Below are 13,614 nucleotides of genomic sequence, written 5' to 3' on the forward strand. Positions count from 1 at the left end.
CACACACACACACACACGCACACACACACACACGCACACACACACACACACACACACACACACACACACACACACACACGTACAGGAGGTTTTTACACTAAAAGGCACTGTTAAGTTAGTTCAGGACCCTCGGGCTGCCTGTAAAGTCACTTTGCTAGTTTAAAGGTTATTTGAAAGTTCGGTTAGGACAAGCACCTCTCACCGACACCTGAACTCATTATCAACATTTTTCTTGTTCCATATCTCTTTTTTTTCTTCTCCTACCATTCATTGACTCGGGACATGAAACAAAGTAGACAGCAGTCATTTATTTCAATTGAGAGACAAAAGTAGAGTGGAGTGACATCTGGCGAGAGATCTCAGTGGCTCCTCGACTGCAGAGAGTTAAACATGAGTTCAACTTAATACACATGCAAAGCTATTCAGTGCAACATGTAAAGGGCAGCTGTTCTTCCACTATGACACTTCTGTTTTACTTGAGCTCCAATCAATCACTTTCTCCCAATTAATCCTAAATGGAGAAAATCCGATTGTGCCAGTGTTTTCTCTGTAGCTTAAGACGTGTCCGTAAAAAAGGATACATGTGAAAGAAGGGTTCAGTAGTTGCAGGGATTCCTAATGAGCTTGACTGTAATATATCAACACTTTTATCAACAATGGAATTCTTCTAAAGGGGATTATGCTTTAATTACTTCCTCAAAAATCAATTGCCAAGTGACAACAGGCAACCAACCTACTAATCAGCCATTTGGCAACACACAACAAACACCCTGGTTGCTGGGTTGAGCACAGTGAAGTTTGTGGAAGTGTTAGTATGAACACGTGTGAGCTTCCGTGCAAGTGTTCCGCGGGGAAAACTTTCAATTATATCACAAACAACATGGCCGTGCCAGAAAGTGCTGCGGGTCTTTGTTCCTAAGGCCAGTCTCACTGTCCTTCTGCACGGCTTTGTCCTCGCTCTGCCTTTCTCTCCATCTCCTTTCTTGTCTACTCCTACTTCCACTTGTCTACCAATGATTGCTAACCAGAACCACTTTACCCATAATGTCTTTCATAGTCACACTATCTGTCCGTCTTTCTTCCTCTCTTTCTGTATCTTTCTATCTGCCACTTTCTCTGCTTTTGGCTATGGTGGCCATGTTGCTGGCCAGAGCTCTTTGATTTCACTACCCTTTTTTCTCGCTCTGTGATACATATGAAAGGAGTTGCAATAATCAGAGAAGCAGTGTAATGACTTCGAATTGTCCGTGCCTCGGTTCATCAAGCATGAGAGGCGTGCGTGTGTGTGTTGTGTGTGTGTGTGTGTGTGTTTCTGCTCTTAAAGCCCATGCATAATCTGATTCATATTTGTATGAGCACACGCTTGTACATGCAGCTATTCAGACTGCTTCAAGTGCATTTTGTTGCATTACACCGGGACTGCTTTTGTGTACAAGTGGCAGCCAGGATAAGAGCTGGTGGAATTCTCTAAATGCTAACGCAAAAGGTGCTTCAATGTTTCCTTTCTTATCTCCTTTAGCGTAGGCCGGGTGCATGATCTCCTTTCCTAAGAGATAATGGCCGTCCCACATTACCTTGTGGCAGCAACATTTAAAGAAACGGCAGACCCACGTCAAAAACATCCCCCACCGCATAATTACATGGCCTAGTGTAAGTGCAGTCAGTGTCTTTTAACACCGTAGTTGTCTTTTCCTAAGTCCTTATGAAATCTCCTTTCACACCATGACAGTTTCAATCAAGGTCAAGGAAAATTGGTTAGGAAAAGACATAGTACGTATTTCTTTGTCTATTTGACCGCTTCTAGTCTCCTAAATGAATGTGAACAATAGGATACCTCCACATTTTACTATAAAAAAACTAAATAAGGTTCCAGCTGGCTGGAGGTAAATCGCCACGCAGCTAAAATGAGCTACTAACAACCTACTTGCTGTTGCCGTGTGTTTTCTCTTTGAACATCGCACACCTGATAGGTACGGGGTGTATTTACATAATACAAGTGCATATTTAGCAGAATCATTACAGAAGCTCGCTTGCTGTTAGTGCACGGCGTTATGCGTCAGTTTAAATCAATAAAGTCTCGACAACCTGATTACATAAGTAGTGATTAAACTCATCTTGTTTTAGCACTCTCTGCATATGCTCTGAAAGCGAAGTAGAGTTGGTTAAAGTCACATTGCTCCCTTGTATTTGGGGAAGATGAAGAGCCCACATAATGTGCAGAACAGAAAAATGAATTGTCTATTTCTAAAACATATGTTTTAGGTCTTTACTTAATGTGTCTACACAGTACATTTCTCCCTGCTGTGTATATCAGCAAGTTGAAATTGCGGTGTCTGCAGAAGATAGGCCCTATTTACTTAATTGGCTTCTGATGTAGTGTTCATAAGCTGTACGTTCTATTACAGTGTCATTTAAAGTACACCCTAGCCGTCCCAGAATAGCCTTCAACGTTAGCTGTCATGCCTCAGCTATCTGCTGCGAAGAGAAGACTACTCTCTCTACACTTATATTAACTCATTGATGGGTGGCCTAACTACCAGGCTGCCTCACTTTTGGATCAGCCATGTCTCCCGGGAGTGACATTATTTTACAGCTATTCAGTAATAACCACTTAAATAAAAGGGCGTTGTTGCCAGAACAGACAACGCTCATATTGCCCTGAGATAAATGTATCGACTTCAGGCCTATAAATCTCTGTGCTGCCGCATCGACAAAACTGACCTCTTACATCTACCTCCATGCTGAGGATAAAAAAACTGGATGCAAGTTTGAAACTTGACAAAGAAATGTAGTAAAGGACTGAAGAGCTCTAACATAACACATCTCCTGAAAGTAACCGAGGGGAAACCCACACTTTCATTGGGAGCCACTCCTCCCACAGACTCTTGGATTGTATGTGTCCGATAGCATAAGCTATAATTGATTTGGGGAAAACTAATCATAACTTACCAATTATAGTATCTAGCACTACTAGCAACACAATCTGTAACTGGTTTGAACATCCGCTAGCTCGGAGGTGATGAGGAATCAAACGGTCAAAGAGTTACACCCGATGTGATGAAGCGTTTACCTCACCGTTACCTGAACACATCTCTTCTGTTGAAGCATGAACCCGACAAAGTTCAGCTCATCCTCCTCGCGCCGCTGTTGCCCTGGCAACTAACCAAAACAGCCACTTATGTCCGAGTTGTGTGGGATCATCAAAGTGGCTCCAACTCTGCTGTATGTGCCGCGGCTCCATCTAGACCCAGATTAAAAGCAAACCCTTTCGCAAACAATGTTTGACCCGGGATTCAGCTGTGTGCTGTGTCCTACTGGGTCTGAGAGGACCGACTATGTTTTGTGATCATTGTGGATACAAGATTCTGAGAATAAAATGAGACCTGATCATTATTTCTTTTGCAAATATGTTCAATATGAGGTAAGGTTTCCCGGGCAAGCAATGCATCTCTTAGTGAGGTTGTGCTATCGGCAGTTATAAAGGATGAAGAAGGTCTGGGCTACAGTGGACCTATTCTTTTAATTGAAAAATAACAAGGTGTCTAGTCAACAGAAATCCTTAGATGAGCAGTTTTCTCATCAACACAAAATTAAATGGGTATCCTAGAGAGGATAATAAAACCAGCGCAGCACTGCTAAGTCGACTTGGGCAAAATTAATGAACTGACACTGACCAACAATTTAGCCAAAGCATCACTTTCTTTAACCTTAGGACTAAAAGTAAGTGCCGCACTAAGCCGAGTATTTGTCCACAGAATGTAGTGCACCTTCTTCTCTTTCTATTTTTTCCCTCTTTATCCCTTTTTCTCCTCAGGTGTTAAAAGCACATCAGACATCACTCCACCCCTCTGTTCCTATTTCCAAATCTCTTCCTATCACGGACCAGAGAGTCTCCGTCTGTAAATGTCTTAAACCTTGAGGGAGCACATTGTATGCAGCCATCCGCATCTAATTGTCTACTTTCCGAGTGTGACTTTTTGGATAATAGAGCGCTCTTTCGATGCACACATTTTTAGCTGATATCAGCTGTGGACAGCAAGACAGAAGGGTACTGGTTTAGTCTCCGGTGCGTGCGTGTATGTATGTGTGTCTTTGTGTAAATAACAGCTGGAAGTTACAACTTTGGACCAAAGGCTAGATGTAATGGAAGCGGCTATCAGCAGCCTTGCTGCTGTTTTGATAAGAGTAAGTTCACTGCTTAAGGGAATATCTGGTTTCCTTTCATTTTCACTCTTACTCTTCCCTTTTTTTCTGAAGATTATTCAATTTTCACTCTTTTCAATCCGTCTTTTTCCTAATCTCAGTTTTATTGGCGTCTCTCTCCTACTGAAAACACTCCATCTGTTCCTCCCTGATAGTCATTCACTGATCCCTATATCAGTACAATTCAATTGGGTGCAATTTGTTTGCCATGTTGTTCCTTTTTCACATTTCCAGCAAAGTACAAATGAATCCACAGATTCTCTCTCTTGCATCTCTCTCACTCTTTTTTCCCCCTCTCTTGCTTGATTGGTGATCCTGTGATGCTGCCATAGTAAAGTCATCCAGGTGAAAGATTAAAAAAAAAAGTTTGAATGTGTCATTAATTGTTATGTAGCGCCAACTTATACATTCTGTTTGTGTGACAACAGGTTGGTCTGCACTGTTTAGTTTAAACGGTAACAAACCTGTATACTTATTTATCTGTGTGTGTGTGTGTGTGTGTGTGTGTGTGTGTGTGTGTGTGTGTGTGTATGCGTGTGCGAGTGAAGTTTACTGGCGTTGCACTTTCCCTGCGGCTACTGTCGTTGGTTCTCAACTTACACCTTCAGGTGTGTGTGTGTGTGTGTTCCCCTTCCTCTATATTTGTGAGGACCAATTTGAGTGTGAAACCTTGAGAATGAGGATATTTATGTCAAGCGTTCTTCAAAAGTCTGTTTGAGGGTTAAGACTTGGGTGCAGTCATCAGGTTAAGGATATGGTAAGAGTTTTGGTTAGGCATCTAATGTGGATGGTCAGCATTGGGAAAGCAGCGTGGGAATGTCCTTATAGATGTACAAATATAAGATGATAATCTAAAGAGCAAGAGAGGCGACTCAGGTTTTTTCCGTCTATTATAGGTTTCAGTTAAATGTATTGCATTTTTGTTGAAAGCTTAACGTTATTACAGACATAATTCTCAAGTATTCCGTACTTCATTTGGGGAACACAATAGTCTGGTTAAACACAATCATAGGAGGACAGCTCATGGCTGTTTCTTCTAAATTGAGAATCCTTGGGTCATGTCTCTTTATTCTTTGGTAATGTCCATTTCTAATGTGTTCTCAAAGTGAAACTTTTTCTAGAGACGTAACACCATTTACAGCCTACAAAGATTTCTGAATGAAATTGCCACATAAAAGAAAAAGAACATTGAGCACACTGTGACTAATAAGGTTTTTTTCCCAACTTCACCCACTTGGTCTTGATATTATTAAGGCACCAAGGAATGCTAGCACTTCATGTTTCTATAGTTGATGTATAAGTATTTTATTGATATATTATTCATTATACTGAGCAGTGTAACATAAAGGGAGTTATTCTTTATTGTCTAAGGCAAGGCACATTTATTTATATACCAACCCAAAGTGCTTTACAGGATATGCAAGTAAAAGCACAAGTCCATCCATCCATCGTCTACCGCTTATCCGGGATCGGGTCGCGGGGGCAGCAGCTCCAGTAAGGAACCCCAATCTTCCCTTCTCCGGGCCACATCCTCCAGCTCCGACTGGGGGATCCCGAGGCGTTCCCAGGCCAGTGAGGAGATATAATCTCTCCACCGAGTCCTGGGTCTTCCCCGGGGTCTCCTCCCAGCTGGACGTGCCTGGAACACCTCCCTAGGGAGGCGCCCAGGTGGCATCCTTACTAGATGCCCGAACCACCTCAACTGGCTCCTTTCAACGTAAAGGAGCAGCGACTCTACTCCGAGTCTCTCACGGATGGCTGAGCTATCTCTAAGGGAGACGCCAGCCACCCGTCTGAGAAAACCCATTTCGGCCGCTTGTACCCGTGATCTCGTTCTTTCGGTAGGAAAAAATAATAAAAGGAAGCAAGCAAAAGAACATAGAATAAAAGCAAAGCAATAAATGTGATTATAAAAGAAAATTCAATAAAAGCAACAGTAAACAGGTCGGTCTTTAGGTGGGATTTGGAAGTAGTCGGCGTTGTCTCTATTCTTAGCTCTTCTGGCAATTTGTTCCACATTTGAGCAGCATAGAAGGCCATGTTTAGATTTGTAATCCAGAACAAGGCAATCTGCGAGGTTCGTACTGGGTCAGGAGATCTGATAAATATTTTAGACCTAAACACTTCAGAGATTTGTGGACAAGCAATAGAATTGTGTCTCTCTGTGTGGAAACTGGGAGCCAATGTCGTGATCTGAGAACTGGAGTTCTATGCTGAGATGTTTTGGTCATTGTTACAACTTTTTCAATTGTCTGTACTGTGTGTCACACATTCATTTATTGAAATGAAGCCAGCGGTGGTGGATCAAACATTATCCTAAGCAAACTGCACCACCACTGTGATGTTCCAGAAACTGGCTGTCAAGGCGTGTGCAGCCATCGCAGAGTTAACAGTGCAGATTTACTTTCTCTCTGCTCTACGTTCTCCCTCTTGTCAGGCTGTAGTTACCGCCACTGTCTCAATCAGTATGCTTCTGCACATTTTTGACAATGTAGAGCCAGCCTTTCAGCTCTCCAACTCTCTTTCTCACTTGATCTCTGTCTCCACGAGGCGCTATCATCTTCTCTTTTCCTCACTTGCCCCGTCCCATAACTTCCCTCCATTCCTTCTCTCTCTCCATGACTCTTTATTACTTTTCCTTCATGGCTTTGTCCTCCCATTTCTACTATTCTTTCCCATAAATCCATCCATCTCACCCCTCCCTCCCTCCCTCCCTCCCTCCATCTCCGTCCATATACAGCAGACAGTGGTCGCCTGATAAGCTTCATGTCTTGAGAGCTTGTCAGCTGTGTCAGGTCTCTCCTCCTCCAAACTATTCTCTGAAACTCACTAAGGACCTGAGGACTAGAGCTCAGTCCTCTGCAGTGTGTATACGTGTGTCTCGTGTGCTCGACTGTCTTCTTGTTTCACTGTACAATAACTTCCCTCAAACTTACTTGGCAGAATATGTGTTCAGTCTAATGTAGTTGGGTGTATGTATATATGTATGTATGTAGGATTTTAAGGTCATACATGCCTTTTTTTTCTTCTTCCCAGACTTGATTATTGCAACTCTTGGTAATCCTTCCTCAGTCAGATGCAACTTTAACGGCCAAAACTGGTCCAGGCTTTTAACAGGCATTGGCAAAGCACCTGTCCAAGCATCACTACACTGGCTCCTCTACAAATTAAAACATTTTATTACACACTTTTAAAGCACAACTTGGAGCGGCCCACCGCCACATAATGGATCTCTTAACACCCGATGAGCCCAAATTGAGATGAGCTAGTCAGCTACTTCTTGCTTTTCCCAGGTCCGATTTTGTGACTAGAGGGGATCTGATCCAAACTCAGGAATTCACTTCCTGTACAGATACGATCATCTACATCTGCCGATTCTGAAAATGTGACGATACTCGTTTTTCTACAGTACCGCGGGAAAAGTGCTATACGAATGTATTTTAATTATTATAACGTTACAATTTCTGCCTCTAGTACGTGTCATCATATCCGTCCTTCAGTCCACTGACGATACCCTCTCACTGTTGCCATCGAGTCCACTATACAGGACACATTCTGCTGTCTGTTTGACAATGTGACTGAATGAATAGAGATTCACAGATTTTTGGAGGTGAAAATGAAGTTTTATGTTCCTTTTAGGTGCTAATGTAGGCCAGACTTCCTCCAAACTTTCAGGGAAACACTGCTGAAAATCAATTCTGTGTAATTTCTTTCACTTTCGACTTGCCTGATGGAATAAACCACACCCGTATGGTGTTTTAGCCTGCCAAAAAAATGCTAAGAACCTTTTCAAACTCATCGACAAAGAGACAAGCTCCGCAGCACATGGGCAATTAAGCAACTTCACTGGTGCCGTCATTTCATATATCATTTGATCTACCTGCCTGTGTGTCACTGTAGCTGTCACTACACACATTTTCTGCTAATTTCACTCTTGTTAGACCATCATTTACTTCCTGTCTTCCCATCTGTCCTTCTCCTCTTTCCCTCGTCAGACATATTCTATAGTTGGACGATTACACAGACCATCTCTGACAACTTGAAATGTGATAAATAACTCTCTCTTTCTCTCCGTCTGTATCTCTCCTCCCTAGATGTATATCCAAACTACAACCCTGACCATCTCTCTCAGCCTGTCTGCCTCTGTGTCTCTGGGGATGCTCTACATGCCCAAGGTCTACATCATCCTCTTCCACCCCGAGCAGAACGTACCCAAACGAAAACCCAGCTTCAAGGTGAGTTTCTATGAAATGCTCGAGTCTTATATTTCTCATAGCCGAACTGGTTTCATTCCATAGTTTTGACTGATGTTATATATGATTCATGCTGATGGGTTGAGGATATCAAGTCTGACAATACACTATGTGGAATTACAACACACCAAAGAAGGAAACCGTGCCACTAGTCTTCATTTGCAGTTAATGAAATGACTGAATGTGAATGCGTGATGATACAGGCAATTGTGACAGCTGCCACCATGTCGGGGAAACTCAGCCAGAAGGGAGGATACCGGCCCAACGGAGAGGTGAAGACTGAGCTATGTGAGAGCATGGAGACCAACAGTGAGTAAGAGAACACGGGAGTTTTATAACTATACATATAATATATTATATAAAAGTATATCCTTCAGACCCACTGAAATCCATATAAAGCTTCAACACATGCATATATACAAACAAATCAATATAACCCCCTTTACATCTACTGTATGCTCAGATGTACAGATTGCATGAGTTTTTTTTTTTTGTTTTCAATTAAAAAAGAATAATTTCACGCCTGACTTTTTTTTGCACGGCAACACAGCTGCAACAGTGTCTTCTCCGAGCTCCGACAGCGAAGCGTTGCAACTTTCACTTCAAAGCTCCGTTTTGTGTTGACCTTCTTCTCCTACGTCTGCAATATGCGCCTGAAATGCCAGGAGTGCATGTGCGCCTTAGTGAGTGTGTGCATGTGTGCCGGCATGGTCTTGTATGAGTCTCCATCAATCTGCCAAAGTGGATTTGTGTGTCCCTTGGTGAGTGTTTGTTTCTCTCGATAGTCGTGTCTGCGAGTGGTGGTTTGTACATGCGTCTTAATATACATATACGTCTATCTCAACCTTGCTGTGCATGTGTTTCTGTTCAGTCTGTGAAAACTGCATGCAGAAGTGCAATGATTTTCAGACGTGTGAAGGCAAAGGGAATTTGCGTCAGCACTTTATTAGCATCAGTGAAGGAAGAAGGTCACAGTTTTAGGTCACACATTTAGCCAATAGTTTACCTGCTTCGTCATCTCCTTTACATACTTATTAACTTTACAGTGAAATTGCAAATTAATTAGTGGCATATGGTTAAAGCAACTGTTTCTTTCCAACGGGGATGAGCAGAAAGCAAGTTTAAGAGTCTCTACTTTTTTCGGTACCTGACATTTTGCTTAAGTGTGCTCTTCAGAAAATATCATGACAAGCTTCGGGCAATTTTCCAGTCTGCATGCGCTAACACACATTTCATAGATATATATTTTCATCCGGGACCTTTTTCCATTATTCCAGCAGTGTGATAGTGAAACACAAGTGAAAGAAAAATAATGAATAAAAGCATCAGATATATAATAACAGATATAACAATGGCGCAGTTAAGAGGCCCAACGTTGCTCCAAAAATATTGACATTTACCGTGGAGCGCTTGAGGAGACACGCGGCATAATGGGTTTGACAAAAAGCCCCAACTACTCAGGTGGACTGTGGATGTGACACTGTTACATGACCATCCGTAGCAAAATCTCTTCTCAACTGCGCTTTCTTCTCTTCCTTTTCCCCTTCCACACCTCCAATCTGTCTCTTCTCTTTCATTCTCTCTTTGCCTCCTCACTCTTTTTCCCATTTTTCTTGACCTTTTGCCCCATCTTCTTTCCATCTTCCTCCCTTTTCATCAATCACGCAGCTTCATCAACTAAGACGACATATGTCAGCTACAGCAATCATGCCATTTAATGGGACCACAGAGGATGACGAAAAGGGAACTGACAGAAGAGGGGGCGTGTCCTGGGGCAGTGCCAAGCGAAAGAAGGAGCGGTCGTTCTTGGCCGATTGGACGGAGAGCTGGCGGACGGACTGAGCGCCCAATGGAATCCAAGCATGAGACATTTTGTATTGTTCCGCATCACACCACAGAGAGGTGGGACCACATAAACAGCCAGTCAGTGTGCCTGCTTTCCCGCTGCTCACAGCTCATTGGTCCTACCATGAACTTACCTGTTTTAAAAAGAAGAAAAAAAAGAGACATCATGAAAAAAGTGACATTACCATAGGACACTGTGGTGGACAGAGTAACTATTAAAACCTACACACAAAAAAATCATAAAAATGAAAAGAAAAAGAAAAAAACTCAGACCATGTAGACATTATATCTAAAAGGGCAAAATGTGGGGCTGGGACAGAGATTTAACAGATTCCATTTTAAAAGATATTTAAAAAGAGAAATGTAAGAGAACATTTACGAGATTCAAACATGTTTGTTGTTATTCTCTACTTGTAAGTATTTTTGTGGTTGTGACGATTTTTTCATTCTTGTCTCACCGTTGTCCGATGGATCGCCCTTGCATAATGAGATGAGTGTGTTTCCTCCTGCTGTCTTGGCTAACCGGGTTGTAGCCTTGGGTTGTGAACCTGTAAAATGCCATGGTTGAAGCATGCCAGTTTTTTTATACAAAAAGGAGATTTATTTATAATAAAGGAATGTTTTGCAAATGTGTAGATTCGTGGTGGTTTGTACCTATTGTAGGTTTTGAGGGTAATCCCTTTTGCAGGTTGTTTTTTCTCTTGAATGATCTGTAGATAAATGGATGGATGACAGTTATGGATTATGGCACTGCATAATCCATTCAAATGTCTGCATTACTTTACATACAAATTAATACCGCATCATGCATATTGTACGTACTATAGATGCAGATAAGTACTTGATTAGCGAGCATACTTACAGCTGATTATTTCCCCCCCCCCCCTAATTTCTTTGTGTAATAGTCCACTACTTTGATTCAGACCGAAATATCTCAACAATTGTTGGATAACTCGTAATACTTTAATGATCCCCTGACTTTTCCTTCAGTGTCACCACATTGTTGACATTTTAGGTTATTGCATTTTGTACACACATTCACGGATGCTAAAAGTATGAATCCTAATAACTCTGGTCCCCTGGGTTTTCCTCTCTTTGGGCCATCATGAGGATGCCATTTGTGTTTTAGAGTGACATGGCTCTGTAACTATTGGGTATATTGCCAATAATTTTGGTACGGATATCCATGTCCTTCTCGGGATGAATTGTAATCACTTTGGTATTCAAATTTTTTTATTTGTCCAATACTTTGGTTATGACAAGACCACCAGCCTCAGCTGCACTTTGTGTTTAGTGCTTTAGCAAATGTTAGCATGCTCTGACAGAACAGTAGGATTGTTCCTTTCTCTGCTCCAACATTCTTTTGATACATCCAGCCCAACAGATCTCTTCCCAAGTTCAACTATAGCTCATCTGCCTTTCGCCTCAACTGTCCCTCAGCAGTGTGGCGATCACTTCACTGGCACGATGTTGATGGGAGAAATCTGCCAGAAAGAAGACTTTGAGGGAGGGTTTGACAGTGAGAGAAAGATATTAGAACAAAGTGGACAGAATTCCCCTCTCTGCACACCTGCAACAACCCACCAGATGTCCAACCTTCAAAAAATACATGAGAGCTAAGAAAGAAACTTTCAACTGCATCAGTGAATCCACTCTTGTTGGAGAGGTACAATCGATAGTGCTGAAGGCAAAGTGAAAGGACAAATCACACCATTTACGCGAGGATGGCATGCCCTACACATAGATGTCAGATGAAAAGGTGTGACATTTTCTGCGTGTGTTCTTGCTAATATGTGTTTTCTTTCTTTTTGTAGTATGTTTGTAGTCTCTTTTAAATCAGTCGGTCGTCCTCATTCCGCCGGCTGGGTTTGATGCCATGAAATGCTTCCTCAATGACAGGCTTGACGTGTAGGCAAAATACTAAACATAAACCAAGAAGAAAAAGCCTTATTCCATAAGCATAAAATCACAGCCACGATTTCTGCAGCTGGGTTTATTTTTCAACAGCCAAATCCCAAATACCCTTAAGCGAGACACTATACTCCTACCTGCTTATTTACTGCAAGCTGCTCAGGAAAGATTTGAAGCGTGTTTCCTGACCCTAAGCCTCAGGGAACTTGCTCATAAGCCAAATACTAACTTTCACAGACAGACATGTTGCCAGTGAACAATAGTGGCAGCTCTCGTGTGTACAACATGGCAACTGAGTAATCAAACATATTTTACTGCTTGACAATTGCTTGTTCCCACAATACAATAACTTGTTCCCACAAGACAATTACTTGTTACCACAAGACAATTACTTGTTCCCACAAGACAATAACTTGTTCCCACAAGACAATTACTTGTTCCCACAATATATTAAATTGTTCCCACAAGACAATAACTTGTTCCCACAAGACAATAGCTTGCTCCCACAAGACAATAGCTTGTTCCCACAAGACAATAGCTTGTTCCCACAAGACAATAGCTTGTTACCACAAGACAATAGCTTGTTACCACAAGACAATTGCTTGTTCCCACAAGACAATAGCTTGTTCCCACAAGACAATAGCTTGTTCCCACAAGACAATTGTTTGTTACCACAAGACAATAGCTTGTTCCCACAAGACAATTGCTTGTTACCACAAGACAATAGCTTGTTCCCACAAGACAATAGCTTGTTCCCACAAGACAATTGCTTGTTACCACAAGACAATAGCTTGTTCCCACAAGACAATAGCTTGTTCCCACAAGACAATTGCTTGTTCCCACAAGACAATAGCTTGTTCCCACAAGACAATTGCTTGTTCCCACAAGACAATAGCTTGTTCCCACAAGACAATAGCTTGTTCCCACAAGACAATTGCTTGTTACCACAAGACAATTGCTTGTTACCACAAGACAATTGCTTGTTCCCACAAGACAATTGCTTGTTCCCACAAGACAATAGCTTGTTCCCACAAGACAATAGCTTGTTCCCACAAGACAATTGCTTGTTCCCACAAGACAATTGCTTGTTCCCACAAGACAAGCTTGTTCCCACAAGACAATAACTTGTTCCCACAAGACAATTACTTGTTCCCACAATATATTAAATTGTTCCCACAAGACAATAACTTGTTCCCACAAGACAATTACTTGTTACCACAAGACAATTACTTGATACCACAAGACAATTACTTGTTACCACAAGACAATTACTTGTTCCCACAATATATTAAATTGTTCCCACAAGAAAATAGCTTTTTCACGCAAGATACTAACTTTTTCACGCACTATATAAAACATAACACCCTACAGGTCTTTAGGGGCTTTGTAGGGAAAGAGAGCA

The 13,614-nt window shown here is 41.8% G+C and overlaps 1 protein-coding gene across 5 annotated transcripts in view; it reads left to right on the forward strand.

The window, feature by feature from the left end:
- The window catches only part of grm8a (glutamate receptor, metabotropic 8a), a 205,696-nt gene extending 194,764 nt beyond the window's left edge, over positions 1-10,932 (forward strand). For 2 of the 5 annotated variants that reach the window (XM_029462253.1, XM_029462255.1), the window contains 3 exons: positions 8,298-8,438; positions 8,660-8,765; positions 10,125-10,932. In XM_029462253.1, coding sequence (XP_029318113.1) covers positions 8,298-8,438; positions 8,660-8,765; positions 10,125-10,174 — 297 coding nt within the window. In that variant the 3' untranslated portion in view covers positions 10,175-10,932. Of the gene's footprint in view, positions 1-8,297; positions 8,439-8,659; positions 8,770-10,124 lie in introns of all 5 variants that reach the window. The other 3 variants (XM_029462254.1, XM_029462256.1, XM_029462257.1) reach the window with 3 other exon arrangements.
- Positions 10,933-13,614: the final 2,682 nt, after the last annotated feature.

The sequence above is a fragment of the Cottoperca gobio genome, chromosome 23 (assembly GCF_900634415.1).
Source record: "Cottoperca gobio chromosome 23, fCotGob3.1, whole genome shotgun sequence".
Taxonomy (NCBI): Eukaryota; Metazoa; Chordata; class Actinopteri; order Perciformes; family Bovichtidae; genus Cottoperca; species Cottoperca gobio.